The 27936-nt window shown below is 43.3% G+C and overlaps 8 protein-coding genes across 13 annotated transcripts; 4 read left to right on the top strand and 4 right to left on the bottom strand.

The window, feature by feature from the left end:
- Positions 1–76: 76 nt before the first annotated feature.
- LOC117648240 (beta-alanine-activating enzyme) lies at positions 77–4621 on the top strand. Its single transcript, XM_034390639.1, has 11 exons — positions 77–684; positions 768–1085; positions 1175–1512; positions 1596–1820; positions 1925–2013; positions 2090–2384; positions 2482–3043; positions 3123–3271; positions 3355–3518; positions 3600–3881; positions 3965–4621. The coding sequence occupies exons 1-11, from the start codon at positions 416–418 to the stop codon at positions 4373–4375; spliced, it is 3102 nt and encodes a 1033-aa protein (XP_034246530.1). The 5' UTR covers positions 77–415; the 3' UTR covers positions 4376–4621.
- LOC117648241 (rab GDP dissociation inhibitor alpha) lies at positions 4372–8296 on the bottom strand. Of its 2 annotated transcripts, none has more exons than XM_034390641.1 (6): positions 8156–8296; positions 7785–7899; positions 6655–7685; positions 6469–6573; positions 6150–6365; positions 4372–6067 (listed from the first exon to the last, which is right to left on the bottom strand). In XM_034390641.1, the coding sequence occupies exons 3-6, from the start codon at positions 7519–7521 to the stop codon at positions 5927–5929; spliced, it is 1329 nt and encodes a 442-aa protein (XP_034246532.1). In that variant the 5' UTR covers positions 7522–7685; positions 7785–7899; positions 8156–8296; the 3' UTR covers positions 4372–5926. The 2 variants fall into 2 exon arrangements, with proteins under 2 accessions (XP_034246532.1, XP_034246531.1); XM_034390640.1 differs by having other exon boundaries at positions 6655–7627.
- LOC117648245 (cysteine and histidine-rich protein 1 homolog) lies at positions 8263–14447 on the top strand. 3 transcript variants are annotated; one of them, XR_004587882.1, is made up of 6 exons: positions 8263–8600; positions 9245–9483; positions 9564–9775; positions 9859–10019; positions 10387–10525; positions 12215–12350. XR_004587882.1 is itself a non-coding variant. In XM_034390645.1 (6 exons), the coding sequence occupies exons 1-6, from the start codon at positions 8400–8402 to the stop codon at positions 12515–12517; spliced, it is 1044 nt and encodes a 347-aa protein (XP_034246536.1). In that variant the 3' UTR covers positions 12518–14447. The 3 variants fall into 3 exon arrangements, 1 of the variants encoding a protein (XP_034246536.1); XR_004587881.1 differs by having other exon boundaries at positions 10387–10533; XM_034390645.1 differs by lacking the exon at positions 10387–10525 and adding an exon at positions 12490–14447 and having other exon boundaries at positions 8400–8600; positions 12215–12417.
- Positions 14448–16984, bottom strand: LOC117648242 (WD repeat-containing protein 89). The gene is made up of 11 exons (XM_034390642.1): positions 16824–16984; positions 16291–16516; positions 16093–16209; positions 15920–16023; positions 15659–15840; positions 15450–15581; positions 15231–15374; positions 15058–15146; positions 14880–14982; positions 14712–14798; positions 14448–14616 (listed from the first exon to the last, which is right to left on the bottom strand). Coding segments are annotated over exons 1-11 (1227 nt in total). The 5' UTR covers positions 16825–16984; the 3' UTR covers positions 14448–14574.
- Positions 16946–19032, top strand: LOC117648249 (40S ribosomal protein S11). Its single transcript, XM_034390651.1, has 4 exons — positions 16946–17097; positions 17583–17705; positions 17796–18001; positions 18888–19032. The coding sequence occupies exons 1-4, from the start codon at positions 17086–17088 to the stop codon at positions 19009–19011; spliced, it is 465 nt and encodes a 154-aa protein (XP_034246542.1). The 5' UTR covers positions 16946–17085; the 3' UTR covers positions 19012–19032.
- On the bottom strand, positions 19018–24080 carry LOC117648248 (ejaculatory bulb-specific protein 3-like). 3 transcript variants are annotated; one of them, XM_034390650.1, is made up of 3 exons: positions 23935–24080; positions 19599–19834; positions 19018–19257 (listed from the first exon to the last, which is right to left on the bottom strand). In XM_034390650.1, exons 2-3 carry the CDS (start codon positions 19801–19803, stop codon positions 19067–19069), a joined length of 396 nt encoding a protein of 131 aa, XP_034246541.1. In that variant the 5' UTR covers positions 19804–19834; positions 23935–24080; the 3' UTR covers positions 19018–19066. The 3 variants fall into 3 exon arrangements, with proteins under 3 accessions (XP_034246541.1, XP_034246539.1, XP_034246538.1); XM_034390648.1 differs by lacking the exon at positions 23935–24080 and adding an exon at positions 19926–20241; XM_034390647.1 differs by lacking the exon at positions 23935–24080 and having other exon boundaries at positions 19599–20235.
- LOC117648247 (39S ribosomal protein L30, mitochondrial) lies at positions 20725–25171 on the top strand. The gene is made up of 5 exons (XM_034390646.1): positions 20725–20945; positions 21166–21295; positions 21412–22386; positions 24016–24124; positions 24899–25171. Exons 1-3 carry the CDS (start codon positions 20758–20760, stop codon positions 21706–21708), a joined length of 615 nt encoding a protein of 204 aa, XP_034246537.1. The 5' UTR covers positions 20725–20757; the 3' UTR covers positions 21709–22386; positions 24016–24124; positions 24899–25171.
- LOC117648243 (stomatin-like protein 2, mitochondrial) lies at positions 25103–27936 on the bottom strand. Its single transcript, XM_034390643.1, has 9 exons — positions 27625–27936; positions 27159–27278; positions 26924–27071; positions 26705–26825; positions 26484–26614; positions 26247–26402; positions 26052–26167; positions 25836–25964; positions 25103–25754 (listed from the first exon to the last, which is right to left on the bottom strand). Exons 1-9 carry the CDS (start codon positions 27670–27672, stop codon positions 25575–25577), a joined length of 1149 nt encoding a protein of 382 aa, XP_034246534.1. The 5' UTR covers positions 27673–27936; the 3' UTR covers positions 25103–25574.

Here is a 27936-nt window from a genome sequence, read left to right as displayed (position 1 = left end):
TAACCCTCTTGGCTTGTGGAAAATCAATTAAAGCCGCAGTTTTTGTCGCACACGCTGTGGTGCCTTAATTTCGACGAATCTGAATCTGGATTCTACTTTCAGTCTCGCCTCTCTCGCGCGCCGTGATCTTCGGCTCCGCTTCGGCTCTGCTTCGGGTTCGGGTCTCCTTCGGCTGTCTGTTTGTTTACATTGCTTACAAGTGGAAGCAGACGACGGACTGGCATGGAATGTTTCCTTGCAGTGTTGTTCCCGGTATCGTTCCTGCCGTGAAATGTTGAAGTCTGTGACTTTGTCGGTGAAGTGTCCTCTACATTCGGACTCATGTTGGCCTGAGTCGATACCGCTTGCCGCCATGGCCTAAAACCGAAAGCTTTGTCCAGATCCTGGGCTCTGCACTCTACCCTGGCTCACCACAATGACTTCTTGCTTGTTTTCCTTCACCGCGGGTGAAGAAACTTTGGATGAACTATTTAGTAAATCTTTGCACCTTCATCAAGACAGAATAGCGGTCATAGAAAACAATGGACTAACTAAATGCAGTTTGACGTACAAGGAGTTGTGGGATGCCAGTTGTATTGTATCCGAAGCCATCGCCAACTTTTTAAAAAGCTCTAGTCAACGACCATCTCAGTTTGTTGCTGTATGCATGGACCAGTGTCTTATTTACCCTGCAGTATTATTAGGGTATGTCTATCCTAACCTCTTTTTTTTCCTTTGCGCCGTTCCTTTGTCAAAGAAATAATCCTTTCACATCCATTTGGTTTCAGCATTCTTAACCAGGGCTTTGGTTTCGCTTGTTGCGATCCTTCCTGGACATCTGAAAAACAGATTCAATATCTTGGCAAGCTTGGAACTTCGTTGCTAGTCCATAAAAGTGAGGAGCGCTTCAGTAGTTCAGGAAATCAACAATGCCGAGTCCAAGTACGAGACACTTTTATGTATTTTGAAAGATTAAATTCTGGTAATGACTCAAGAAAATGCCCGCACCAAATGGCATATGCAGTTCTCACATCAGGAAGTACGGGTCAGCCTAAAATCGTTCGAGTACCCCATTCTAGTATAGTTCCAAATATTATGGACATCATGTAAGTGTGAAGGCATTTGTCATATTTATTTGTATTTTGAATGTGTATCTATTTTCCAAAGTAACAAGATGTTTTTTTCCGTATTTTAGGGATATGTGCAATGTTACATCTACAGATCTTGTCTTCCTTTCTTCACCTTCGACGTTTGATCCCAGTGTAGTTGATGTTTTTGTGGCATTTGCTGCTGGCGCATCATTGCTAGTCACATCAAAGTCCATAAAAGCCTCTGCGGGACGCCTCCTTGAAATTTTATTTCCATGTGATGCATCACAAGGTGTTTCTGTCTTACAAATGACTCCCTCAGTCTTCAATCGATGGTCAGAAAAAGAATTACAAGAAGTTGTTTTATCCTCAAAATCTTCTTTAAGAGTTCTTTTATTTGGAGGTGAACCATTCCCATCAGAATCAAAGCTTACTCGATGCAAAGGTTTGTTAATTAAACAAATATTCAATATCTCAATATTCCTTGGTGTATCAAATGTTGGCTCTTAACAAGTATTATTGTTGCAGGTATTGGGAATAATACTCACATCTACAACATTTATGGTATCACTGAAGTCTCAGCATGGGCCAGTATTCATCAGGTAATACCTTCCAAAGAAGCACATATTCTTGACCCCACTGAAGACAAAACTTCTGTACCTCTTGGCAAGCCATTGTCAGAAACACTGTTTGAAGTTAGAGATGTCTTAACTGGCCTTGCCATTGACAGCGGGTGCGGAGAAATGTTTATTGGTATGCATGAAAATCACAATTTCATGGTGGCTTTTTGACACTAATGGATTTTCTGGAGGAATGCAACCTGTATTCACCCTTTCATCTTGATTTTGAATTAACAGGCAGCTCTAAAAGGATCTGTGAAATTGACGATGAAAATTGTTTAGATTATTCCTATCCTGTGTACCGTGGTACAGGTGATATTGTGCAGGTATTCAAGCTTTCAAAAATAGAGTTTGTTTTAATTTTTGCTGAAGGTTTTTATTTATGATGATTTCTATGTGCAGGTTCATTCCAATAAAAAAATGTATTACCTAGGTAGAAAAGACAATCATATAAAGAGATGGGGACATCGTATTAATCTAGAAAATGTAGAGCATATTGCCCTAAACCACGCTTCCGTAAAGTATGCCTGCAGTGTGTGGGATGAGGAAAGACACAAACTCTTGCTAATGGTATGCTTAAGAGAACCTTTGCCAATTTTAACTTTGAGAAGGCACTTTTTGACTAGCGAGTTGTCTCAAAGTTTTCTGGTACCAGATGAAATAATCCCTGTTGAGGAAATGCCACTGACAGTACATGGTAATTACAAGCATGAAAAGCAGGATGGTTCCATGATACACATTTTTGTTGCAGTAATTTGATTCCTATAAATATAAAATATAACTGTTCCTTACAGGGAAAGTGAATCGTCAGTCTGCTGCTCTTGCATCAACCAACCAAAAACCACCTGCGTCTAAACTTCTAGTCAAAGAACTATTTACAAAGCTGTGGTGTGAAGTGCTGGGGCTGCAGTCTCTGGAAGGAGGTTCTTTCCTGTTAGCTGGAGGAAACTCACTTTTAGCTGTGATATTGATGACAGAGTTGGAGGAATACCTTGGAGAAATTCCAAAAGATCTTGGCGACTTACTCCTTTCTGGCAACAGTTTTTCCTTTATCTGTGAACATTTGTGCCAGTTTCACCATACGAATACCAAGACCTGCAACCAGCCATTTGAGAAGGAAGGAGATGAAACCACTCTCAAAGTGGACGAAATGGCTGAGCTTGAAGACACCAAACAAGAACCACAGTATGCTGATGAACTTGAATCATTCAGTCTTAGAGGAACATCATCCAGCGAGAGCATGTCAGTGTTTGACATACCCCAATCTGTCTTGCGGACAATACAATTAGATCTTGTGTGGAAAGTTGACCTCAACAAGTGCATAGACGCCTCACCTTTATGCTTAATTTATAGAAGGTGAGATCATATTTTCTGGTGATGATGCTTTCAATTTTTTTATTTGCATGTACTCATTACTATCTTAAATTTTACACAGCGGCCATATTGGTGTTGTGGTTGGGTCTCATTCTGGAAAGCTGACTTATGTGGATGGGAAAGAAGGGGATGTCCGATGGATGGTCACATTACCAGATCGTATTGAATCTTCAGCTTGCCCATCTGTCTGTGGCCAGTTCATTTTTGTGGGCAAGTTACTCTTGTATTCCCCTATGTTTGTGAGAAAGCCAACTATCTATGACATTTTGATAATTTAAATTTTTGTTTGGTAGGGTGCTATGATGGGGCCCTCTACTGCATCAATTCAGTGAGTGGGAAAATAAACTGGTCTTTCAAAACTGGGGGGGAAGTTAAATGCCCCCCCGCTCTTTGCAATGGAGGCAGCAGTGTACTATTTGGCTCATATGACAAACTTGTATACTGTGTTAATGCTCAAGTAAGTAAATCTTTTATTTTTCATCTTATGAAAAATGAACTCTTTTGTTCAATGAACATTTTATTTGTTTATCAACTGCAGCAAGGTTTATTGGAGTGGTATGCATCACTGGCCAGTTCTGCTGATTGCAAAGGAAACTGGTTGGCTGCCCCACTCATTCTTGGAAAAATAGCCATTCTGTGCAATTTAGGAAAGCTAGTATCTGCTGTACACACTATGGATGGAAAAGTAATATGGTCAACTAGTTTGAGCAATCCTGTATTTTCAACGCCATCACATTTTTCTACCTCTTTGGGAGATTATGTGGTTGCTGCAGAAGTGAAAGGGACCCTGCATTGCCTCAATGTCGCTACTGGGGAAGTGGTAAGTTCTTCTCAGTGAGTAACGCAGTAACCAAATGGCAACACTGACTGTAGGTTCTCAAATTGTTTTACTTTTCCTTACAGGTGTGGACTTGGAAAGCTGGTGGATTTATATTTGCTCCATTGGTAATTGTTCCTGACTTTTCATGTACTGATACCCACTACATTTTAGTGGGTTGTTATGATTTCTGTCTATACTGTTTATTTATTAACCCACAAAATGAAATTTCACTGAAATGGAAAATATCTTTAGGTGCCAGAATAGGTGCAGCGCCTTTCCCGTTTAATATTAGAACTTGTGATGGCGTCAATAATTTATGTGCAACAGTTTGCAACTCCGCAGGAGAAGTTTTTATTGTAAATCTTAATGACGGTGGTATACATTGCTACCACAATATTGATTCTGAAGTGTTTTCATCGCCTGTTGTATACAATGACAAAATTTATTTCGGATGTAGAGATAACTCAATGTATTGTTTGAGAATGCAAAGTTAAGATTCTGACGTAATTTAATGAGCCGTAATATAAGAGTTTACATGCAACAGACCCTTGATAGTCCTTTAAAATTAATTAAGAAAAAGAAACACAGCCAAGCATAAAGGTGAAGAGGGGAAAGATTTGTTTCCTTTAGAAAATAAGAGAAACAGTTGGAACTTCAATCAAAAACAGAGCTATTATAATAGAACAATTATCAATCTTCCTGCCACTGCATAAAATTATAAATATAAATTGTATGGACAATGTTTTTAACTTGCCTCATCCGCATTCTTGCCAAATGGATACAAAGCCTAAACAAGCACCATGAGTGACATTACATTTATATCACTGAAATTAGAAGATCTAAGGTATTTCATGTGGAAACCTTTCCCCTACCCAGTACTTGCACTTCAAGAGTACAACATATAAACAATGACAATAATTCACATCAATTTGAAATAAAATCACATTTTAGAAATGGCTCTAACAGTTCCACATTCATACATACATACACAAGTGAATCGGTAAATACAGCAGAGTACAAACAATCTACTACAAACTACATAAAAAGCAGACAAGATTGAGTAATTTAGAGTGAAAGGGTGATAATGCTCTTTATTTCATTTTCAAACATTTTTATTTTGTGCAATAGATGTCTTCTGGGGGATGGGTACTTCAGTACACAATCCCCAATAAAATGTCCAACCCAATTTAAAACATGACAATTATCAACATTGTCTGAAATATAATCCATACACCAATTTCACATGAAACCCTGAGAGCAAGTTTGAGTTACCACAAATCCAGTCAAAACTTCTTTACTTTTGAGTAAAAAAAATGAAATGAGGTAGTCATACTCTAAACTTGATCAGGAATGCCAATAGCCTCAAAGCACAACATACTATACACAGAATAAAATGAGCTTCCCACAAGAACCCTGAAATGACATACAAATTTCATTAGGTAGAGAATTCTTGATCGTACCTCATATAAAAATAATAAACAATTTTCAAATATTCTGGAAGCAAAATCTGCACTTAAAATTACTAGGATACCACTCCAGCATAGCTACTTGACTGGGAGAAACAATACTATAAATGAGGACTCGAATATTCACACACACGATTTAGGCAAGCTAGACAAATGGAAATAAAAATGATAGGAATGATTATCATTCAGAACAATTTCTTCACATCCATCTTGAACAACCTGTCTATCCAAGCTGTGCATTTCATCCTATATTTATTAAGCGAGTGAAATTTCAAAAAGCACATACCAGTTAATTCAATGCCAACTGCAAGAACTGCTGTCTCATGAGCCAAAACCATAGCCCTCCAGATTTCACATTTGAGCCAGGAATAACATTCCTTAAGAAATTGACAATAAAACTTGCTGCCAATTTTAACCATCAAAACTTGAAATTCCATTAGTTTGGAGGAGAGCACAATACATTTAGGGACCAAAACGACATAACAGTAGATTGTACTGGCAGCTATCAAGGTATATATTTCACATATTAAATGCACAACATTAAATCCAATCAGCTCAAGATAAAACTTGGCAAACTGTTTACTGGTCCTCCTCACCCAAATTCTGTTTTACAGCTGAGAAGTCGAAGTCTGTACCCGTTCCTCGTCTGAAGATGTCCAAGACATCCAGGCATGTAGTTTCAAAATGTGTTGTGGCATCATAAGACTTGGACACAAGCACCTGAAAACAATAAGGTGTAAAAAACCAACCAACCCTAGCAAAGAAAATTTGATCGCAAAAATAATAATCAAATACTTCATACCTGACTTTCTAGCCCGTCATCAGTAGGCTCATAATAGTCACTAACTGTGACAAACTTTTGCCTGATTGGGCCAAGAAGTTCAAGACCAGGCTTGATTTCAGCCTCAGGGTTGTCAGTTTCAACAGTGGTTGAGACCATACCAATGAACCAGCCCTTTGAGGCCACTTGGTGAGTGTAGCTTACAAGTGATACATAAATGTCAGATTTGCGATTCACCTAAAACAAAGAAAAACACAAAACATAAAATTTGGAAATATGACTAGAATTTCTATTTGCACAAATGATATCCAAACAGAAAAGAAAATAAACAAATATGTACCTGCTTCTGAGGAATGATAATCTGGGTGGAGAGAGCATCTCGAGTATTAGGAATGGTGTGATCCAAAAGGCAGATGCACCGAATCACCTGACCAGTCTTCTTGACCTACAACACAAATAAATCCAGACATGACAAAAACAGATCAAATATTTAGCACAACAAAATATGAAGCAGCATAACACATACCTTTTCAGGAACATAAGAAGGATCACAATAGACTTGCTTGCATCTGGCTATTTCACTTCCAGAACGAACTCCTACTGCCTTTCCATTCTCGTAAACAATCTCATCAATGGGCTTGTCTAACATGTAGGTACCTCCGTAGATGGCAGACAGACGAGCAAAACCTTGAGGTAGTTCTCCCAGTCCATACATTGGGTAAAGGTAAGGGGACTTGCCGTATCGAGCCAGAGAATCACTGTACAACTTTATCCGACGAACAGTCTGGATAGCACTTTGAGCTAGGTAATCATCATCTCGGTACAAGGCAAGAGCGTGGCCAGTGAAATCTTGAGTGTTCTTATCCAAACCGAACTTCTCATACAGCTGCTGCATGGTGCATACATTAGGATCCAGATCTTTCCAGGTTTTCGGGTCATCTTCCTGCAAATCTTGCACGTAGACCAGGAAATTGCGGAAGCGTCGCTTCTCAAACATTCCCATCAAGTCAGAAGCGAGGGCCTCCTTCTGATCCACAGGGACTTTGGAAATCTTGCCCTGCTTGTACACATAGCTACCCTCCACACACTTGAACTCCAGGTACTTGGTAACCCCAGTATGAATGAGCAGTTTCACCAGAGACCCATTGGCCATCAGGAACTTGGGGATGAGGTCCACGTTCCAGTCCCGGCCGCGGCCGTAGCTCTGGTCGGGGGCGGGGGCCCCATAGCGCGAGAATAACTCTTCCAAGGGAGTAATTGACGCGGACTCGCCCCCGTAGTACTTGTTGCGGTCGACGTGGAGCACCTTCTTGCCAGACACCGAGAGCATTCCACTCAGGATGCACTCCTTGAGGCCGGTGCCGAGCACAATCGCGTCGTACTCTTCATCCATGGCGGCGACTTGCAGTGGACTTTCGCAAAAACAGACGAGCCAAAAGAGCCTCTTCTCTTCAGGGTTCGAGAACCTCAAATTGCTCAGTACCTCCCGTTTCCTGTGCCTGTGCGGAACGCCAAACGTAGGTCAATTTTCAAGGCGCAATGCTGCCAACACAAAGCCTGGAAGCCAAAGTTGCAGGACAGGAGAGAGGTGGCCTCTCAACTATTCTGTCGCAAGTAATATGAAAGGACGAATCAAAAAACGTGTTAAGCACGCACCTTACAACCAGAGAGTCAGGAGAGGAGAAATGAAACTCGACTTGAAGACTGGGAAGTTGAAAGGGTTAAAACTATTTTGACGTTTCGCTGTCAGATGTCGTTGCCTGCGCTTTTCCTACATGAAAAACATACATGCAAAGAAAAGGATTAGACCATTGCCAATGAATTAATGGGAAACTGGAGCGGATGATCGGTCAACAAGAGTTGTTATTAAATTTAAAATAAATAAACAGGTTGGGATTGGATTTTGCGCGACCCGAACATGAAACAGCCCAACGGAGAGTTGTCAAAAAGTACGCTTCCGGCAAGGTGGGGACAGTTTACCAACAAAACTAGGCAGTCTGGGCATTGGAAAAGAATTGAAAGTTAACCTGTCGATGAAACCGGCTCAGGGAGAGCGTCCTCAGCAGAACAGCGGGTGAAAAGGCGAGTCACAGTTCCAGAAATCGCAGTACCACATTAACCCTTCTTCGGAAAAAGTGATGCCAACCTGCCGGCAGCTCTGTCCCTGTCCCGCCCCGCCTCCAGAGAGACTCTTCCCGTTTCGGTTGGCAACAATAGCGCTGGTTTTCTTGGTACCCGTGTTTTCGTTATTATGCAATCAAAACAAAGAAGATGGCGGACGTAGAAGTTGCCTCGTCCAGTGGAGATCACCAAGAAGTTGTAGAAAAGGCTGACGAATTCCCTGAGCAGGACAAGAAACGCAGGAAAATCTGCAAATCCTCCGATGGAAAGAGCATCAAGCTAGAGCAGCGGCTCGGGGGGATTCTGTGCTGCGCAGTGTGCCTGGACCTTCCTCGGTCAGCTGTCTACCAGGCAAGTCGCCCTCAGCCTTCACCTACATTTCGCCTATTTTGTCGCTTGCGTGACCCCAATCTTGCGCCCGCGCACCGTCCCTTTGCTCTTTATCGTACTTTATAACTGTTTCTGCTAAGCGCGCTTTGTATTTCTCCATGCAGACGCGAGAATGGTCCAAATTCTCTGTGGTCCCATTGTCTTTTGTCCTAGCAGAACACCATTGTTGTCGTAGTACACCTTTGTTTACGTCGACGCCCCTCCCCCATCCTTCACCGTTTCGATTCGATTACTGTATTAATTCAGCTGATTTCGTCTCGCGAATTCGTTTTTGCCTCCGAATCATTCTTGCTCGTGGTTTCTTTTGAAAGTGGTAAACAGCAGTAGCCTTGACAAGAAAATTTGGAATACAACAGCTGCTTGCCATCTTTGTGTCACACTTACTTCATTGGCCTCGGAACCTCAGAATCAGCTGATGACCAAACAAACTTATCCCAGTTTTGTTATATTTTTCATGAATCTTGTTTGATTGGAGATGAAATATTTTTTTAACTTTTTATGTTATTTAATGGATACATTTTTTATTGTTATTTTATTTTTTGGTGTTTTTGTCAGTTTTGCATTTGCCAGACTTCCCATTGCTATGTTACTTTTTTCTTTTTCAGTGCACCAATGGACATCTTATGTGCGCTGGGTGTTTCACCCATCTCCTGGCCGATGCTCGCCTTCGTGATGAAGTGGCCACGTGCCCCAATTGCCGCATTGAGATTAGCAAGGGTGTGGCTTCCCGGAACCTTGCTGTCGAAAAGGCAGTCAGTGAATTGCCTGCTGAGTGCCAATTTTGCAACAAAGAGTTTTCTAGAAATTCCCTTGATCGTCATGAGGAGCTTCTGTGTGAAGAACGGTAGGTTGCAATGTTCTTAAAGGGCAATCAACTTATTTCCAAGGTTGCCACTCAAAATGATTCCTGCACATCTTTTGTAGTTTGACCAGCTGCCGATTCAGTCGAATTGGTTGCCCCTGGCGTGGACCTTTCCATGAGGGGAAAGAACATGAGAATGTTTGCACCCATCCTCACAAGTCTGGTGCAGAGGTCATGGAAACTTTACTGTCTATGGATAACAAGCTTGAACAGGAAAAAAGACTTTATGACCATATTTTTGAAATGCTTAATTATGAGAAGGTCATCTTTAACGGTGAGACCCAAAAATCTGAAAGAGACTTCATAAAATCAACGTGGGGCTGCACACTATTTATTCATTTACTATTTTCTTAACAGACTTGCAAATGAAACCTTACCGCACTGATGAGTTTATGCATAAACTATTCTATGAGACAAGCCGCTTCTCAGCATTTAACCATCAGTGGGTGGTAAAGGCAAGAATCAACAACAGTCAGCGAGACCCCTCTCTGAGCTCAGAACGGGAGATGACATACCAGGTAAAGCTTGACATTGTTACTTTGGTAAGTTTCAGATGATGTGTTTTTCTGGTCCTGGATGTTTGCTGTTGTGCCTGTGAATGAGGGGTTTCTCTCTGTGCTCTATGTGTTGGTTGTTTGCTGGTTGTACTTCTTAAGGAAGGATTTGTCGTGCTGTTTTGCTCTGTTGTTTTTTTGTTTTTCCTCATTGTATCCTAGAACTTACTTGTAACAGTGTTATTTTCTCTTGATAAATACAACTTTGCAGCAAGGTCATCCTCAACTGATAAAACCTAACTTTTGGTTTAGTGTTAGTGCCAAATGTCTATTTAACTTTCAGAGTTTGATTTGTATTTTGTTTTTCTCATGTTATTTGATAATATCTAAGAGGTCTACAAAAGCAGCACTGATTCAACTTTGAAGATTCCAACATAAGAGTCATTATGAACAGGCTTTGAGGTAGTGTTCATTTTGAAAGCCATGGGGAATGCATCAAATTGGCCACCAGCTACTAAGCTGCACAGCAGGTATGAAGGTATAGTATTAAATCTTAACAATTTCTCAAGACTTGCTCATTTAAGTTCATAAGCTTCATAAAAAAAATAATCTGCCCACTTACAATTTTAAAACTTCATCCAAAGTCCAAGCATTTGTTTTTGTCTTGATTTAATGATTTAAATTAAGTAATTGTTTTGTCCTTTTCATTCATGCTGTCATGTGTTCAAGAGCCCCTCCATTCTCACTGGTAGACAGTAGGTGAACCTAAGGGTTAATAAATTCTGAGAGCTAATTCCTTTTCAACATACTTGTATTATGAGCAGTCTTGAAAAAGAAAGAAAAGAGTCCTTGAAAGGAAAGTCCTTTTTCTTCCGTGTCCTTATCACTGTGTTCTCTTCAGCCAGTTTAGTATGGCTGCTTTTGGTAACATTTAGGTAGTGTTAATGCTGTTGTACTTGAGCATACTAAAGTGTAGCTAATCTTTTCCCTGAACATTTTTGGGAAAAAATACAAAACAAAAAAAGATGTCAACAGAATAAGACAGATTTTCATGGGTGAAAGTCAAATAGATAGATCTGATGGAAACTATTTTTTACTTACACAATTCGTAATCACTATTGTAGTGTGTCCCTATGGGCTCACAGAATATCACTGGATTACTGATTACTGGATATTTACTCTTATAACACCTTGAAGTTGCACCTCTGTCTTGTCTGCACTACAGCATTGTATTCAATGAACAATTTGTTAGGGTTTTGAGTGATACTAGGAAGAGCACTGACATTGCACTGATTGAATCATGACTCTTCCTCATATTTTATCTTGTTTACAGGTGTATGTGTATGTGTGTGTGTGATTTGATTGTACTGCCCTGTTTTAAATTTGTAAGAGGAAGAGTCAAGATTTTCATCATGGCTTTGCGCTAGTGCACCCTTTACAAAATCTAATTGAATAGTTAGGCCTTTTTGTGCAAAAAAAGATTTTTGTTCAGTTTAAATAATTGCTGCAGTACAACTGCTTAAAGTTTGATTTTAAATGCAACACAAGGGACAAAATATTCGCAAGTTTCATAAAGCAATTTCAGATATCTTGCTGTGCAGAAGATTTGAAGACCCGCAAGAGGATTCATTTTTCATGAATTAATAAAAGTTTGCTTGTGCTTTTTAGGTTTAATAATGGAAGAAAAAGAGCTATCCCAGCTATCTTAAATTCATCATAATCTTAAATATTTTTAACACATTGTTTTTCCCCATATATTTTTTGCCTATTTTTGTGAAAGTCAAATTAGAGAAACCACTAGACTCTTACTCTTGGTAATTGTCTTATAATAATTAGCGCTTTTATGTTCTTATAATTATAAGAAACATAAGTTTCCAACAATAGGTGACAGGTTCATTGGCGTTTCATTGATGTAAAATGAAGCTTAAATTCTCTTTCGGGTTCAACTCAAATTCCAGGAATTCATGCATTATATTCTTTACGATCTTGTTGAGAATCATAGTATTTCCTTTTAAAAAAAAACTGTGTTTAAATTTTGATGCTACTCCTGGTATTTGATGTAACCCTTGTGTTTACATGTGATCAGCTCTCAAGAGGAATCAAATTTTCAGACTTGATTAAATTGAAATACTTATCACTTTTTTCTATTATTTTTTTCTATGAATGTTTCTTTTTTCTCACTCTGACCATGTGCTTCCATTGTGTTTGCTGCATCTTAGCTTATTCTGAAGACGAAGACAACATGCCCACTCTCCATGTCATTCCTTGTGATCCGTGGACCTTTTGGAGACATGAAGGCTACTCCCAAAGTGGACAAGTTTGACTTCACCGATCAAGAGAATGAAAGTCCCTATGTCCGCCTTGCTTTACAAGATACTGCTGAGTGCAATCGTTTACTCTCATGCAAGGCCATTAACTTCAGGTATGTCTAATGTTGTAGATAAATTAAATCTGAAAATATTAACATTATTCATTGAGTGTTTTCTACTTTCAGGCTCATCATGTTCCTTGTCAGTAAGTGAGGGTTGATATCTGAGGAGCGAGCGGAAAGCCGAGCGTCAAGTGTCGACTTTGAACCTGAAGCAGATGCAGGCTCTTCTGCTGCAGCCCCTCAAGGCAGTGCGCAGCCTGGCCAGCAATTACTCCAGGAAATGTTGGACGGCTAGTGTCGCTGCTCAAAGACTTGGAACATCTTACCAAATCATCATGTATCCTAACCCATATACATATACATTTTATACAAATAAATTATAAAGTTTTGTTTTTGCTTTTCTGGCAAGTTGGCCTTGTTTTATGTTCAAAGAGACAAAATGCTTATGTGTGTCATAAAATTAACCTTCATTCAGATAAATTTGTTGATGTGTGAGTTACAGGGATCTTTATTGTGTTCCATTTTCATTATTCAACTTACTATTAATTTTCTCTTTGAAAACTTTGTGTTTTTTTTAGAGTACGTTTAGTCAAGCACTTTTATCTCTGCAGAGTACCCAGATGATTTTACATATGCTGAGGCATTACTTGTTCTTTGTATAGCAAAATTTGTACCAAAAATATTCTTTGTAAACTTAATTTTTATTTTTAAGAAATTTCTTTATCAATACAGAGGTATAAAAATATAAAATAAATTATGTTATATGTAAAGCAAAGAGACATTCTGTTAGATGTTGAAAAGTTTTGGTATTCCTTAATTCTTTGAAACCACACGCAAGGTGTAAGTGTGTAGTGAGAGGGAATTGTACATTTTTTTCATTGTCAAAGCTTTATTTTTTATCAAACAAATATATTTCCTTTCTGTGATAATTTAACGCCATAGCTATGTGATCAGTACTGTTTGGGGATTCACTCTTTGAGCTTAAATATTTATACAATCATCACAAAGTGCTAAAACTGCAGCATCATTGAAAGAAAAATATAGCATTTGATTACATTCACTCCATTTATTTAAATACTGACTGTTGTGAATTTTCTTTTCAGTAATGTGATGCATATAATGGTGCACGGTGTACTTTGTGTTGAGATGAAGCAGGATATGTCCAATAATGTCACTAATGGGAACACTTTCCTGTTCATGGAGTATAGATGAGACTCGTGAACCAGAACTAATGTTGCTTGTTTTACTCTCCTTGTCTTAATAAGAACTTCCTGGACAAAATAACAGTTATCTTATCTCGTAAGATATTTGAAGATCGAGGTAATGTGTGTGATTGGAGATGAGCTCTCTCAAGAGTAGTGCTTGAAGTGTAGTTGCCACTGGGCCCATGGAGTACCCATGGTGACAGGTCTTCCTTTTATACTTGGGCTATGGTTCTACATTGTTTAACTCAGCTGTTGTTTTATTTTTTTTCTCCTTTTATAAGTATAATTATTAGTACTATTATTATCATTATTCACACCCAATAGTTGTTTTCATTTTATGGTTTGATGGAGGCTTTGTAATTGTGTTATATTTTTCCCTGTAGTGTAAAGCAATGCAGGTAGGGAACTTAACTTAGGTTTAGCTGGGTCATTTGCCCACAGCTCCTTTGAACTAATCTCTCACCGATTCAACCTTCCCAAAGCACTGTAGTGGAGTTACACAGACAATCAGTAGTTGGCTGAAGGCTGCACTAAAGTTTCCACAGAGAAATACTTCTGTGTCAGATTTCATGTGTCCATTGAGTGTTTCTTTAGTTTTCCTAATAATTGTTAAGAATTTTTAGTGGCATACCCACAGATAATTTGGCATGTTTTTAAAAATTTTACTTGGGTTATGTACGTAAAATTTGATCTAGTGAAGGGGAAAAAAGTGCTGTGCTGCCATATGTTACAGAAAACCAAGTCATTACTTTAACAGAAGAAAGAAAAATGTTTCCCCCCTCCTCATGGTGTGTTATGTGTATTCTCAAAACGTAAGCAAATATTATATTGTTAACTTCACAAATAAATGACTATAGGTTTTAAAATGTACAAGAATGTGTGCTATCTTCATTTATTAAATCCAGTATCACATCAGTGCAATAGCACTTTGCATTGCTACAGTAAATGGCTCCAGCAGGAATTCCTCCTGCAAAGGTGTTAGTTGGTATCTTCGCTAAAAACTTCAGTATGGTTTCAATCGTGTAGATGTTGTCTTTGCTAAAACCTGGAACAAAATGGAGCAAGATCAAAATACAAGTTGCTGAGCTGGGTAGATTTCCTCCAGTTAACATTAATGATTGGCTCGAGTCTAGTACTCACCTTTGGGGCCTTGTCGGTCACAGGTTCTGCTCCAGGTCGCCAATGAGATATTATTCCATTCTCCCCAGCAGTTACCAAACTTCCACTCTGAATGGAATATGATGTGAAGACAAAGTTAGAAGTACATACTCAAACAGTCGTAGAAAATGACAATTTTATGGCACCAACCTCTGGATGAAACCAACTGCATCGGACTCTCTGCTTATTCCCAGGCAACTCTGATTCCACAAGTAGGTCTTTATCTTTGACTTGCAAAAGAGCCAAGCGGTCACTGATAAATTAGGTAGAATTACTCATCGGCAAGGAAAGATCATTAATGAATGAATGGTGTGTAAGGGATACAAACCTTTCTTTTACGGAGCCTCCAGCCAGGAATAGTAAATCTTCTGACGAAGTTTGATGAATATTAATAATGTTACTCTTACTGGCTTTCCACTGAAATGTGACAATATCATTCATTAGAGTTAAACTTTTATTAAGATAAAAATAAATAAAAAGATAGTTGAGAAGTAGTTTTACCCCAGTGCTGTTTGCAACATGTTTTCTAGAAAATGTTGAAATGGGTGCTGCACCATCCTGTGTCCAAAGTTGAACATCCATAGTATCTAGAATGCATGCAATGCCTTTGTGGGTTCCGTTTAAGAGATACCAGGTAAGCTTGTCCTGTAACATGCATGAAAACAAGTTCAAATACAGGGTGTGTCTTTCAAGTTGAAATTGTGTTTGAACAATACATACAACAGTAGATTCTGTGTTGAGACTGTCGACCAATGCATCGTCTTCTGTGTCTTTTTTGAGGTCATAAATGTTAATCAACCCATCACTGGAGCCTGATGCTACATTATCAGGAATCAGCGGATGAAATGAAACCTACAAACAGAATCAACATTTTAAAATTTAATACAAGGATGATTGAATGGAAAATGAATTTTGAATATATACCGTACTTGAGTAATGTCGTCACTATGGGACTCCCAATATCCACCCAGGACTTTACACGAACGGGCATCACCAAAAACCAAGAATGCATCTCCATCGAAAACCTCAGTCCCAGCACAAAGAAAATGCCCAGATTTGGAAATGTCAAAGCTTAAAAATGGTTTCAGCTTCCCTGATCCTGCTGTGTCATCTGCAAACAGTTTTGGGAGGTATTGAATATTAAGTCACAAGAATTAAGTAGCAATCTAGAGGTGGCATTTTCCACCTACCTTTGAAAGTCAGTACACTTTTTCCTGATTTTCTTGTATCCCAAAATCTGATTGTTCCATCAGTAGATGATGATATTAGCTGATTTGGATCATTTGGATGAAATCTGGAGCAAAAGAAATGTTAAGTTGATCACACTTTGAGGGTCATAAGGATTTTCATATGAATGTCATACCTCAGGTTTGTGATTGGGCTGGTATGTTCCTCAAATACAGCAAGAGATTGAAGGCTCTCCAGATCATAGAGAGATGATGAAAAATTAGAAGACGCAGTAGCAATTCGGCCAGAAGAACTGGAAAATGAATGAATCCATGATTATAGCATCCTGTGTTAAGAGAGCAGACTCTGATGAAAATGAAATGGGAATCCTCACCTAGAACCGCACATATGGCAGATGTAATTCTTTTGCAATGAGACAGCCTTTTCATGAGTCAGGTGGTATGTAACTTTCAGTACGACATTTACATCTTCGTCAGAAGATTCACTGCTATCGCTTCCACTGCCACTGCCACTACTGTCACTACTGTCACTTTCATCGTCTTCACTGTCCGACACGGAAACGTCCATTTGGATTTTCTCTTTCTCTGGAGATTCTTTCACTGAAACAAAAATAGTAGAAGCTCTTGTAAACAAAATAGAAGTCAAATGCAGAAATTGCCAGTAAATTGTAGAACCATTAAGGTAACAATCAAACTTGGCCATCCACTTTTACTAAGAATGTAATGGGCAACTTCAGGTTTATTTACTTCACTCGGTACAATTTTCATTAAATCTACGAATAGTCGAAAATGACATCTCCTCCCCAACGTGAGAGTATAGGTTACCTCAAACAGTATACAATAATTAAATGCTCAAGGAAACAAAATAGCTCCATATTTACCACAAGCAAACCGATTGGACACTTACTTGTGCAACGAAATTCCAAACAATAACAGTCCGAGAGGGTTTCGAAAAACTGAAAAGAATGAATGTTTACTAGCACGCGAAGGAAAACTTATGGGAGGGAGCAGAACAGTTGGGTTCGTTCCAGATCTGCTAAGCAGCCCAGCACTGCCTGGTCTCACAAGGTCATTTTGAGTTATACTGCAGTAGAACACACCCATTGTACATAGATCCGTATCCGGTCCCACAGTTGGGGTTCTTTCGTTGCCTCCTCTCGTACAGCAAAATGGCGGATCAGGTTCGTTCTGAGTATTTTTTGTTGAAGTTTATGCTAATATTTGAGCAATTTCTCGTCAAAATCACATGAAAGTCATGGAGTTTCGTTTGAAGAACCGTTTGGGTTGATCGTAATGAACAACTTTTCTCTCCTTGGCTTCCACAACACGCAATATTTACTTCACACGTGGGATGCGTATGTTGCGATCATCCACGTTTTGTTTCTCCGCTGTACGGTTCCTGTAGATCTTTGCATTTGCCGTGTCGATCCGAAGGATTCGTTCTGGTCCGACTCTGTAGACATCGACCGTAAAGTTCGTGCGTTCCGTTCGGTTGTCACAAATTTGATTGAGCGAGTAGGAGTGATTACCGGTCGGACCATAACCTATCTCAGCCAATCGGCTTTGGTTAGGTGGTTTACCGAGGCGGCATACACGGTGACACGGCCTACGTGTATTTTTGATTTTTGTGGTATGTTTCCTGATTGTTGTCTTTTTGTGCTTGCAGACAGAGCGTGCTTTCCAAAAGCAGCCAACCATCTTCCTCAACAGGAAGAAGGGTGTTGGTGGCAAGAAGAAGAGTCTTCGCTACACCCGTGATGTCGGTCTAGGATTCAAAACTCCTCGTGAAGTAAGTTGGTTGCTCTCCTCATAGGGCTAAGTAAGGCCCTGACTGATTTTTTTTGCTAATTAATTTGCTCTATTCCATTGACTTTTTCAGGCCATTGAAGGAACTTACATTGACAAGAAGTGCCCCTTCACTGGCAACATCTCTATCCGAGGACGTATCTTGACTGGAGTTGTCCAAAAGATGAAGATGCAGAGGACCATTGTCATCCGGAGAGATTACCTGCACTATGTTCGCAAATATAACAGATTCGAGAAGAGGCACAAGAACATGTCAGTTCACCTATCGCCCTGCTTCAGGTGAGTTCATCTGGTGTTGCTTGATTATTTATGCTGTTAATTTTATGAGTAGAAATGCAATGGTTTCCTTAAGTTTAGTGAGTGTCAAGTGGTTCCTCTTGTGTTGTGGATTCATGAAGCCTCTTTTGTGTATTTTCTCCCCTTTGGCATAGATCCAACGTTTTGATGGTTGTATTTGTGATATTTGAACTGAAAAGCTTTTGTTAAACACTATGATTGACATGCTGTCAGTTAGTTCAAAGATGTGAGTCCCTTCTCCGCCACAGACTGCAGAATTATTTTTGATCAGTCTTTCAGGTCGAGGGCAGATTATTGCCCACTTAGGAACCAGCGGTGCATTTATTGCAACCCTTGGGCCGAAAAGATGGGTACACTGGATTTTTGTTTACCTCCTAGCTTGATTATGATCTTCTGTGCATGTCCCTTCTCCGCCACAGACTTCAGAATTGTTTCTGGTCAGTCTTTCAGGTCAAGGGCAGATTATTGTCCACTTAGGAACCAGTGGTGCATCCATTGCAACCCTTGGGCCGATAAGTTGGAAACACTTGATTACTCAAAACTCAAGTCACCAGAGTCATGACTGTCATGTGCAAAGGTCTGGTTCTAAGACCGTGCAAGGCCCTTCTCCGCCACAGACTGCAGAATTATTTTTGATCAGTCTTTCAGGTCTAGGGCAGATTATTGTCCGCTTAGGAACCAGCGGTGCACTTATTGCAACCCCTGGGCCGATAAGTTGGGTACACTGGATTACTCTTGATCTTTTATCTGATAATGCTTTGGAATTGTCAGTTTATTTGTCTTAAGAAGGCCAGCTGTTTGTTAAAACTGTCTAAATGGTGTAATTGTTTTGTGTTCCCTGGTTTCATATTGGTTTTTATTTTTCCAGGGACGTGTCGATTGGCGATGTTGTCACCGTTGGAGAGTGCCGTCCTCTCAGCAAGACCGTGCGTTTCAACGTCCTGAAGGTGTCCAAGGGTGCTGGTTCCAAGAAGAGTTTCCAGAAGTTCTAAAATAAATCTTTGATTATCAAACTGTTTTATTTTCCTTGACGTTGGAAGCCCCTGGTTATGCACTGGCTTTGATGAGGAAGTCGTCGAGATCTGCAGACTTTGAATGGTCGGGGTCGTACTTGTTGACCAGCTCTTCCCACTCCTTCGGGTAGTGCTCTTTCACATGCTTCACTGCTTGTGCCATCATCTTCTTCTGCCTGTCGGTGCACTTTGCACACCGCGTGTCGAGCACGTCGGGCAGGAGCTCTGAAATAGAATTGGAACTTAGCACAACATGGCTTCTGCAGAGGTCTCTGTGGGACATGGTCAGTGCAATCCGGGATTGGCAACCGCGCTGATGACACTCATTGTCTCCTTGATGGGGGCGGTGCGCGGCACGCACCTGTCCGTGCCTGTGCTCAGCACGCGAGCAGCGCCAGCCTGCGCCAGCCCGTCCGTGTAAACATGCCCACTCCCCCTCCCCCACTGTCCAGCCAGCGGAACGATTCACCGACGGCCGCAATGTGACCCCAACTAGCTGAAATACGACGCCCGGGACAATTGATTTCAGTTCCCCAGTCCAACCGGCGATGTGATTAAAAACTCACTTTTCATGTCCTTGGAGTCGGCCGTGCACGGGCCCTGGTCCAGGAAGCACTTGATGAAGGCGACGAGGATGCGCTGGTTGCCCAGGACCTCGTCCACGTTGATGTGCGCGAAGCGGCCCTCGTCGTAGGTCTCGGCCTCGGCGACGTACGCCAGGGAGAGGAGCGCCAGGCCCGCCAGCAGGCACGTCCTGACGGTCCTGTCCATGCTGAGACTGAGAGGGAAGTCCCGGTGTCTCCTGCGGCGCCAACAGAGAGGTTCAAGTGTGGATCGGAGAGGAGCGCCGAGCGGGGCGCTGGGATAGGAGGCTCTGCCCACGGGGTTCTCACTTGCTGGCCACAGGGCAGCAACTTGCATGCGCGCCAGCGAGCCGAGGCTTTATACCGCCGTGCTTCGGCGCGGCCTTCTCCGCCCGGTCCGCCTACTGCCCGGTCAGCGCACGTGACTCCCCTCGCACTTCGCTTCACTTCGTGACGCGAACACTGTCGTTCCCTGGAGACGAAATGACCGGCCTCAGCCTGGACCGAACCGAACCGCAAAACGAGGCGAGGGCACAGAACAGCCAGGCTCCTGATTGGCACAGTGCTAATTGAGTGTCACGCGTGGCCGCTTGCATGGCACCGCCTAGAAGAGAGATTCTTTTTCATGGCCTGAGGCACCACCAGGTGGAGGGAGACTGCAAGGGCGCCGGGTGTGGTAAAAGGGTAGAACAGGCAGAGATGCAAGACTGGATTCCATTCAAGAGGCACCTGTTGGATTCGAGCTCGAATGTCTCGCAACGCGTCCCGACCTATGTTCTCCATCAAGCGGGGGTTGTCACGGAGCAGAGGCAATAGAGGCGGAATTCTAAAAAAAAAAAAAAAAAAAAAAAAACGTTTCAGCAGTTACAAAAGACTGATGTCGGGCCTGCGGATGCAGTTGAGTTTTGGCGCCACGGTATCCCTGCCGCCAACGCGACAGAGTGACAAGACTGCAGGGTGTAGCAGCAACAAATGACTCTTCGCAGAGTAGAAAAGGACACCTTTACCATTCTAAGGCGCGTAAATAAAACTTTAAAACTGTTTCCGCTTTAGTGGTCACGGCATCCCCCCTAAAATTGCAGGGCAGTGGGTCATCTCGAGGGTGGCGCACCTGTCTAGCAGACGGAGGCAGACAACAAACATGGCGACGGTGCTCAGGATCTCCACTTCTGTGTTTTCAAAATTGCCGAAAGTTTCGTACCAGCCGGTGCGGGGTAAAAAAATAAAGAACCCCAACCAAAGGAAACACGAATACGAGTTTTTAACCAACAAGAATCCGTACCCTGACGCCCCGAGCGTGGCGACTGGCGCTCTCAGATACTACCCACGGTGAGCCTAACCTCGCTACCCGCCTCTGGTGCCTCCTAGTCTTGTGGTTGCCGCTTGGCTGGTGGTGAATCTGAGAGTTGGAACGGAGACCTCACCACCTCGCTGTCACGCGACACCCAAGAATCTTGTGCCGATCATTGAATTTGACAGCGCCATGCGACAGTTACTTGGTGTTTTCTGTCTATGCAACATTGTGATGTTTCATTGTCCTTGTGTGCAGGGACCCGGACACCTATCAAGATCCCCCTTATGAGCCAACTAAGTTGTTAATGGTGCAGAGAGTCAAGCCAATGAAGGGTCAGCCACATTGGGACAGGAAGGTGTTGACTCGATTGGGGCTGGACGCAATTGTAAGTAAACTCAACTTTGTGAAAATGTAGGAGAAAACGCACTTGCCACACTCATTCTTTGAAAGTTTTGTACATGTTAAATGAATGTGTCCAAATTAAATTTTTGCTTGTTACAGGATGATGATCACATTGTTATTCTGAAGAACACTGAGTATATTTGTGAAGATTTGTGGAAGGTTAAACATTTGGTTAAAGTAACTCCTATCACTTTTCCTAATGGGGAACCAACAGAAGAGGACATTGAAAGAACAGTGCTGACACCTCAGGGAGAGATGATTGTAGGAGACGCAGTGAGACCTGATCCTCAGCGAGTAGAAGCCCAAGAAAAATTCCTGAAGGACCCTCTCCGGCTAGATGGAAAAACCAAGAGGGAGCGTTTCCGGGATAGATGGAACTCTGGCTGGTTTATGTAGAGAAAGATTGTTTAATCAATTTAATATTTGTGGACTGTAAATAATTTGGATCTTAAAAGTTTGTAACATGTACATTTAGATCAGAAAGTTGTAGCTGTATTACAGATTTGTAAAATTTCTTGTTAAACCACAAAAATGATTTTTTTTTCAAAACTCTGTTAAGTTACTGCTCTCCCACACAATGGCAAGAACTTTGATGGAGGAAAGGGGAGACTTTCTAGCTAAAACAAAAATTTAATGACACTCAAAAGTGATTCATCCCCGGGGACAGTGAACCTCGGGGCGATGGGGGTGGGGCTGCCCCATCAGCAGACCACACGCATAATGTACACTAACAAACTTTTTGCTTTGGCCGGGCGCCTTGGGAGTGCGACAGAGACGGACGGACCGTCGTATTGTCCACCGGGCAGGTCTCTTCACTCGATTTATTTTGGTTGTGTGTGTGTGTGTGTGTGTGTGCGGCTGGCCTTGCCATCCTCGTCGCACTCGCGGGGCGCGCGGTCCAACAAGTGGCGGTGCCGCACTGAGCCGAAAAGGGAGGGGAGGGGGGGGGGATTAAAGTGTACCCTTGGTACCCCTACCCCCAGCAGCCCCCGGCGGAGTGGCGGGCTGGGCCGGCCTGCCTGGGCAGTTCTCTGCGCGCCGTCGCCCCAGCCACATCACCCCAACCGCATCAAGGTACGTTCCACAGACAGCCTGGGCTGTGCAGTGAGTGAGAGAGAGAGAGGAAGCCGGAACAACCGGGGTTCACCATGATCCAGTCCCTGTTGCTTCCTTGCGGCAGTTCGCGGAGAAGTTGCAGCCCTTTTCGAACGCGGCGTTCGCCAGCACTGTTCCGTGGTTTTGAAAAGCCCCGTGCACCTCGGTGGCGACGTGGCGAGGCGAGGCGACGCCGCGGAGCGGGAAGCGCACGCCTTGCGCAATGACTGCAAATCCTCGCCAGCCGGCTATAAAAGAAATGTACAGGGTTTCAAGTTGCCGCCGTTCCGCCAACGGGGACGGGGAGGGGCAGGTCGGGGTGGCTAGGTGGGGCCATGCGGCAGGTGGAGCACGGGGCCTTCAGGCGCCTCTAGGCCTGCCGGGCCTGCCGAGCGATGCAGAAGAGGAGTCTGCTCTGTCACTGCTGCACTCTGCGCTCCGTGAGGGCCCGAGAGAGACAGAGCGCCTGCGGGGTAGGCAGGCGGGCGGCATGCAAGGCACGGCGGTGCGGCGGGCTTGCCTATCCTCGGCTGGTTGGGCGTACACCGTGAAATGCATCATTTATTTTTTGTTGCTAAAAATGAGTGGTCGGTATTCGAACCCTGAGCCGCGGTGCGATACATTCGATACATCGACGAGGCATTGGCTCGACCGGCCCCGAGGCGACAGCACTTTGGCGCCGCTTCGGTCTGGCCCTCGTTTTATTGCTCTGGTCGTTTTAATTGCTGGCATCATGCGCTGTCTCCGTCACACTCGCACGGGGTGTCCCGCATGGGATGTCACCCTGTCTCTCTCCCACTCACTGCGGCAGCGGAGCGAAGTAAAGCATCCGAGAGGCATGCGGGTTTCTGAGCTGAGGACGACTTTTGGCCGGCTTTGACGCCCCGGCGTGTCGACCACTTGTCCCCGTCGCCACACTGAGCGACTTTGTCATCGTCCTCTCGTTAGCGCGAAATCCGATATCCGATTCGCGATAAAGTGGACTCGCTCTGGCTCTCTTGCACCCCTGCGGGCCCTGCGGGCAGGCCCGTGAGTGCGAGAGAGACGGCGGGTGCGCAGCGCGTTCGCACGCGGCCAGACGACGCGGCGGCCAGCCTGGGCCTAGAGGCCTGGGCAGCCCTTCTGGCGCCTTCTGGCCCGCCGCCCAGAGGCCCAGCCAGGCCGCCAGGCCCGGGCGTCTCCCTCGCACCCCGTGGCTGCCCTTGGGGACGCCTAGGGACGCCCGGGAGTGCGACAGGGACGCAGCGACCAAACGACTCTCCGCTCGGAACCAGCCTATGCAGAGGCCCAGCCGGGCCCAGCGGGGGTCACGTGGGAAAAGGGGTGCGGTCCCCGAAATAGCAGGTGTACGTCATTTGCGGACCGTCCCTCAAAAAAAGGAAAAGGAAGTGTCTCGATGAACGATGGCGGCCTCGGAGGCCCATGGGGTTGTTCACCCCAACGCCACAAACCCGCCTCCACAGTCTTCAAATAGGACTCGAAGCAAGCACGTGCCATTGGTACCACCATGCGTTAGATTCAAGTCACCTCCGGGTGTTCGCAGCGCTAAAACGTCTGTCTCGCTGCGTGGCTGCTGAGGCGCCAGCTCATGCTTGTTCCTTGCTCCAGATGAGGCCGTGGCTCGCCCTGCTGCTCGTGGTGCTGGTCGCCCTCAACATCGTCTGCATCCAGGCCGTGGACGTGGACCACGACGGCAAGGACGACGGCCCGGACAGCGGTAGGTTGCAACTGCCCTGGCTAGGGAGGGTGCCGCGAGCCAGAGCCGCTCGAATCGAGGAGGCGGTGGCAGTTAGCGGGGACGTTGGCCACGTTATTGTGTAAACCGGCCAGCAAGCCCCGCACCCTCTGCTTCACTCGAAGACAGCGAAACAAATTGACGATGGAGTAAGTGAGGTGGCCCAAAGGGCTCGGCCGGTCGGAAATAGAGCCAAAGGGTTCGGCCGCAGCACCAAGGCACTAGGAAATGGGAAACGGTCCACGCTCTCCTACATGACGCGCGCAAGCCAGCAAGCGGGGCAAGCACCGCGTCGCCGCAGGGCAGGGGTCCAACAGGCTCCCCCGCAAAAACGCACAAACAAAACTAAACGACAACCAGGCCGCGGCGCGCCACCCCCTATTTTCGAACGAGGATTCACTGTCCTAGACGCGGGCAAAGTGCTGGGCTGGGGGGCGTGGACCGTGTGAAGTGAAGGCAGCCTGGCCCGCAGCCCAGCGCGTTGGGTTGCTTCCGGCGCCACAGCACAGTGGGCCAGAAGACCGGCGGAGGCGGCCAAAACTCTAGACGCGTTTTGAGCTCCAGAGTCGCTAAACAGGTCTCGAACCGAACGTGTGACCCCACCAATGGATTGCTCTCCTTCGGATCCAATCCATTGGTGGGGTCACACGGTCGGTTCGAGTCCCATTTAGCGACTCTGGAGCTCAAAACGCGTCTAGAGTGTTGGCCGCCCACTGTGCAGAGGGGCGTCGCTACAGCGTTACGGTGGTGTTGCAGATGGAGACGGCATCCCCGACAGCGAGGAGAACGGCGCCGGCTTCGCGGTGCCCTCCCTCCCACTCCTGCTCCTCTCCGTGGTGCCCGTCTTCGCCCTCAGACTCTTCGGCTCATCATGAACACCGACAAGTTACCAACTTGTGACATGCTACCAAAAATTGTCATTTCCCCATGTGATACAATTGAAATAACATGAAAACAGTACTCTTTAAGCACAATTTATTCCGTTCACACTAAAAGAAAAAAAATAAAATCAGAATTCGAAATTGAAAATTGGTTTTCTCTTTTCTCCCCAAAGACCCTCCGGGTACATGATGACACCCAGTAAGAGTAAAAAACTTCCGTACCAGACGATGGTTAAGAAAGATTTGATGACAATGTATACAAAAACAATCCAGAAAAATTACTTTGGAGCAACTACAGGCATATTCAAAAAATTGTATATCTCTCTTTATATATCTACGGTAGCACAGTGGTATGGCTAAAAATATGGTTACAATGAAGGAATGGCGCCCAATCTGCTATAATTAATCAGATGTGATGGAGAAATACTCTGCTATAACAAGATCTTCAATGGATATGAAGTAAATCATTGAATTCATTGAAGGTATCAAGTTTTGGATGATGTCAGGCAACAACAAATTCACACAAGTGAAATTATTAAACATTCTTACAATCAGGTAGATGTTGTTGGTGGAGGCGGATGTGATGTAGATTTTGAATCACATCTGTCCTCAGTGTTTTCGTGATCACTGAAGTATTCTTCAATATCGGAACCTTTGTAAGGGAGACTCTGACTGATCTGGTTATCTTCAGAGAGTTGATTTCTAGTAATTGTGCTATAAATAGACATAGCCTGAAAAAGACAAGACAGATATGGTTACATGGAACAGACAATCACAAACATTTAATACAAGAGAACTACTACCCGTATTACCTGTCCTACAGCATTTGATATATCTCCAGCATTGCTTGGTAAAATAAGAGTATTATTGGTGCGGGCCAATTTTTCAAAGGCATTCACATACTGCTCAGCAACAACTAATGATGCTGCACTTTTTCCATTCTAAAAAATACAAAAACGAGAGAGAACATAATAAACTTCTGTCAAGCTGGAGGAATCCTTTGATAGCCAGGAATGAATGACACTTACAGATTTCCTTAGAGAGTCCGCAACAGCATCCAAACCTGTGGCTCTAGCCTTGGCTACTGTGAGAAGAGCTTCAGCTTCACCCTTTGCTCGGTTAATTTTCTCCAACTGAGCAGCCTCTAGAATAACAACGATATTTCAGAAATTAATGGAGAGATCCTATGGAGAAATACCTGGGTTGAAAGAACATAGCAGTACCTGAAGCTAAGATCCTTGCTTTCTTCTGTCCCTCCGCAACATTAATTGCAGCCTCTTTTTGCCCTTCTGACTCGAGAATTGCAGCTCGCTTTTTTCGTTCTGCCTCCACCTGCATCTGCATAGCTTCAGTGATTCGTGCAGGCAGCGTAATGTCACCTGCAAAATTTTGTTCAGCTCACTATCTCATTGTTTCAAACATAAGCAATAAAACATTAAGAAAGAAACTTAAGTACTTACGGATTTCATATCTTAAACAGGAGATGCCCCATGGCTCAAAACTAGCCTTGTTTATGGCTTCAACTATAGTCACATTTAATGATTCTCGTTCTTGGAAAATCTGCTCTAAACTCATTTTACCTAATTCAGCTCTGCAATGTAAAATAAAATAAAATAAAAGCATACAACAAACAAATACATAGTTGAAGAGTCTTATGGAGTGCATTTGAATCTGTACATACCTCATAGTAGTTTGTGCAAGTTGACTGATTGCAAATTCAGGGTCCTCTATACCATAACTAGTTTTTTTAGGGTCAGTTATTTTTAAATACAAGACGCCATCAATATTTAAATTCACATTGTCTAAAGAAACGAAAAAGAAGGAGGAATCATATTCACAGATTTATTTTTTAACTACATACTGTGCATTGATCACCTCAAATGGTTGCTCCCATTATTACCTGCAGTGATGGCACTTTGCTTTGGAATATCAATAGTTATTTCTTTGAGACTCTGTACATATTTCACTTTGTCTAAAAATGGGATAAGAAAATTAAGGCCAGGCTGCAAAAGTCTGTTAAATCTTCCCATTCGCTCGACAATCCATGCCTGCAAAGAAATCAAGAAACTCGTCAAGAAAAGATTGTGAATGTGAAGGAATGACAGTCAGATTTACTGTACACAGAAAACACCTACCTCTTGCTCAGGAACAAACATAACAATAGTGTTTATTGGAGTTGAAGCATTTCTGGAGGGCTGACTCCATAATACTCTATGGCTTGCAATTCCCAATCGCTCTGCGTCCATACATCCATTCTGGAAAACGAAAATTAGCAATTACCAGGTTAAAGTGAATGACACGAAAAATTATGATAGAAATACATGTCATAAAATTTCTATAATGACACTGGATGGACATTAAAGGATTAAAAATAAAACTGACAAAATATGCCACAATATTGTCAACAGCATGAACCCTTCGAACTGAGCTCAGGAAGAAACCAAAAATCAATGAGAAAATTGAAATTCTTTTAAGGGGACAGAAAGGCTAACCTTCTAGTGTTTGTCAACATTCTTCAAAGTTGACAAATGTTTCTAGAAAACTGTATGAATGGACTGTAACCTATACCGAAACTTGCGTCATGTCCAACTAAAAGCTTACCTTCAACGCGTGTAGCGTCCTCGCACTGCAAGCAGCTCTGGACAACATAATTAGTGGCTTGTTACGCGAATCCTGGCCGAATTTCAACACAGATCAACAATAAACAGAACACGTTGACCAGAATATTCAGAATACCGGCCGTGGTGGCGGTGGCGCCCCCAGTCCTCAGCGGCAGAAGGTGGAACTGTCCACACGGACCGCCGCACAGTGGCGGCCCCCAGCGGCGGTTTCGGGAACTCTCAGAGAAAGGGGCGGCGCGTTTGAACGGGAGCGCTGGGCAGACATCCCGGATGCACCTGCGGCCCTGCGCCT

This window comes from Thrips palmi, unplaced genomic scaffold, assembly GCF_012932325.1.
Source record: "Thrips palmi isolate BJ-2018 unplaced genomic scaffold, TpBJ-2018v1 HiC_scaffold_3, whole genome shotgun sequence".
Taxonomy (NCBI): Eukaryota; Metazoa; Arthropoda; class Insecta; order Thysanoptera; family Thripidae; genus Thrips; species Thrips palmi.
Note: the sequence above shows the minus strand (reverse complement) of the source record. Positions and strands in the feature narration are given on the sequence as shown.

What these genes read in the sequence shown, in the direction of transcription:
- LOC117648245 (XM_034390645.1), top strand. Translation starts at nt 8,400, where the DNA reads ATGGCGGACGTAGAAGTTGCCTCGTCCAGTGGAGATCACCAAGAAGTT. An exon ending in GAGCTTCTGTGTGAAGAACG is followed by an intron (nt 9,484 to 9,563) that starts GTAGGTTGCAAT and finishes CATCTTTTGTAG; the next exon opens with TTTGACCAGCTGCCGATTCA. An exon ending in AACGGGAGATGACATACCAG is followed by an intron (nt 10,020 to 12,214) that starts GTAAAGCTTGAC and finishes GCTGCATCTTAG; the next exon opens with CTTATTCTGAAGACGAAGAC.
- LOC117648242 (XM_034390642.1), bottom strand. An exon ending in AAGTGTACTGACTTTCAAAG is followed by an intron (nt 15,841 to 15,919) that starts GTAGGTGGAAAA and finishes AACTGTTTGCAG; the next exon opens with ATGACACAGCAGGATCAGGG. An exon ending in GGAGGCTCCGTAAAAGAAAG is followed by an intron (nt 14,983 to 15,057) that starts GTTTGTATCCCT and finishes CTAATTTATCAG; the next exon opens with TGACCGCTTGGCTCTTTTGC.
- LOC117648240 (XM_034390639.1), top strand. Translation starts at nt 416, where the DNA reads ATGACTTCTTGCTTGTTTTCCTTCACCGCGGGTGAAGAAACTTTGGAT. An exon ending in AAAGCTTACTCGATGCAAAG is followed by an intron (nt 1,513 to 1,595) that starts GTTTGTTAATTA and finishes TTATTGTTGCAG; the next exon opens with GTATTGGGAATAATACTCAC. An exon ending in AATGCCACTGACAGTACATG is followed by an intron (nt 2,385 to 2,481) that starts GTAATTACAAGC and finishes TGTTCCTTACAG; the next exon opens with GGAAAGTGAATCGTCAGTCT.
- LOC117648248 (XM_034390647.1), bottom strand. Translation starts at nt 19,953, where the DNA reads ATGCAAGTTGCTGCCCTGTGGCCAGCAAGTGAGAACCCCGTGGGCAGA. An exon ending in CGACTCCAAGGACATGAAAA is followed by an intron (nt 19,258 to 19,598) that starts GTGAGTTTTTAA and finishes ATTCTATTTCAG; the next exon opens with AGCTCCTGCCCGACGTGCTC.
- LOC117648243 (XM_034390643.1), bottom strand. Translation starts at nt 27,672, where the DNA reads ATGTTGTCCAGAGCTGCTTGCAGTGCGAGGACGCTACACGCGTTGAAG. An exon ending in GGACGCTACACGCGTTGAAG is followed by an intron (nt 27,279 to 27,624) that starts GTAAGCTTTTAG and finishes TTCGTTTTCCAG; the next exon opens with AATGGATGTATGGACGCAGA. An exon ending in GCAAAGTGCCATCACTGCAG is followed by an intron (nt 26,826 to 26,923) that starts GTAATAATGGGA and finishes TCGTTTCTTTAG; the next exon opens with ACAATGTGAATTTAAATATT.
- LOC117648249 (XM_034390651.1), top strand. An exon ending in GATTCAAAACTCCTCGTGAA is followed by an intron (nt 17,706 to 17,795) that starts GTAAGTTGGTTG and finishes TGACTTTTTCAG; the next exon opens with GCCATTGAAGGAACTTACAT. An exon ending in CACCTATCGCCCTGCTTCAG is followed by an intron (nt 18,002 to 18,887) that starts GTGAGTTCATCT and finishes TTATTTTTCCAG; the next exon opens with GGACGTGTCGATTGGCGATG.
- LOC117648241 (XM_034390641.1), bottom strand. Translation starts at nt 7,521, where the DNA reads ATGGATGAAGAGTACGACGCGATTGTGCTCGGCACCGGCCTCAAGGAG. An exon ending in CTTCTTATGTTCCTGAAAAG is followed by an intron (nt 6,574 to 6,654) that starts GTATGTGTTATG and finishes TTTGTGTTGTAG; the next exon opens with GTCAAGAAGACTGGTCAGGT. An exon ending in TTATCATTCCTCAGAAGCAG is followed by an intron (nt 6,366 to 6,468) that starts GTACATATTTGT and finishes TCTTTGTTTTAG; the next exon opens with GTGAATCGCAAATCTGACAT.
- LOC117648247 (XM_034390646.1), top strand. Translation starts at nt 20,758, where the DNA reads ATGGCGACGGTGCTCAGGATCTCCACTTCTGTGTTTTCAAAATTGCCG. An exon ending in GCTCTCAGATACTACCCACG is followed by an intron (nt 20,946 to 21,165) that starts GTGAGCCTAACC and finishes CCTTGTGTGCAG; the next exon opens with GGACCCGGACACCTATCAAG. An exon ending in GATTGGGGCTGGACGCAATT is followed by an intron (nt 21,296 to 21,411) that starts GTAAGTAAACTC and finishes TGCTTGTTACAG; the next exon opens with GATGATGATCACATTGTTAT.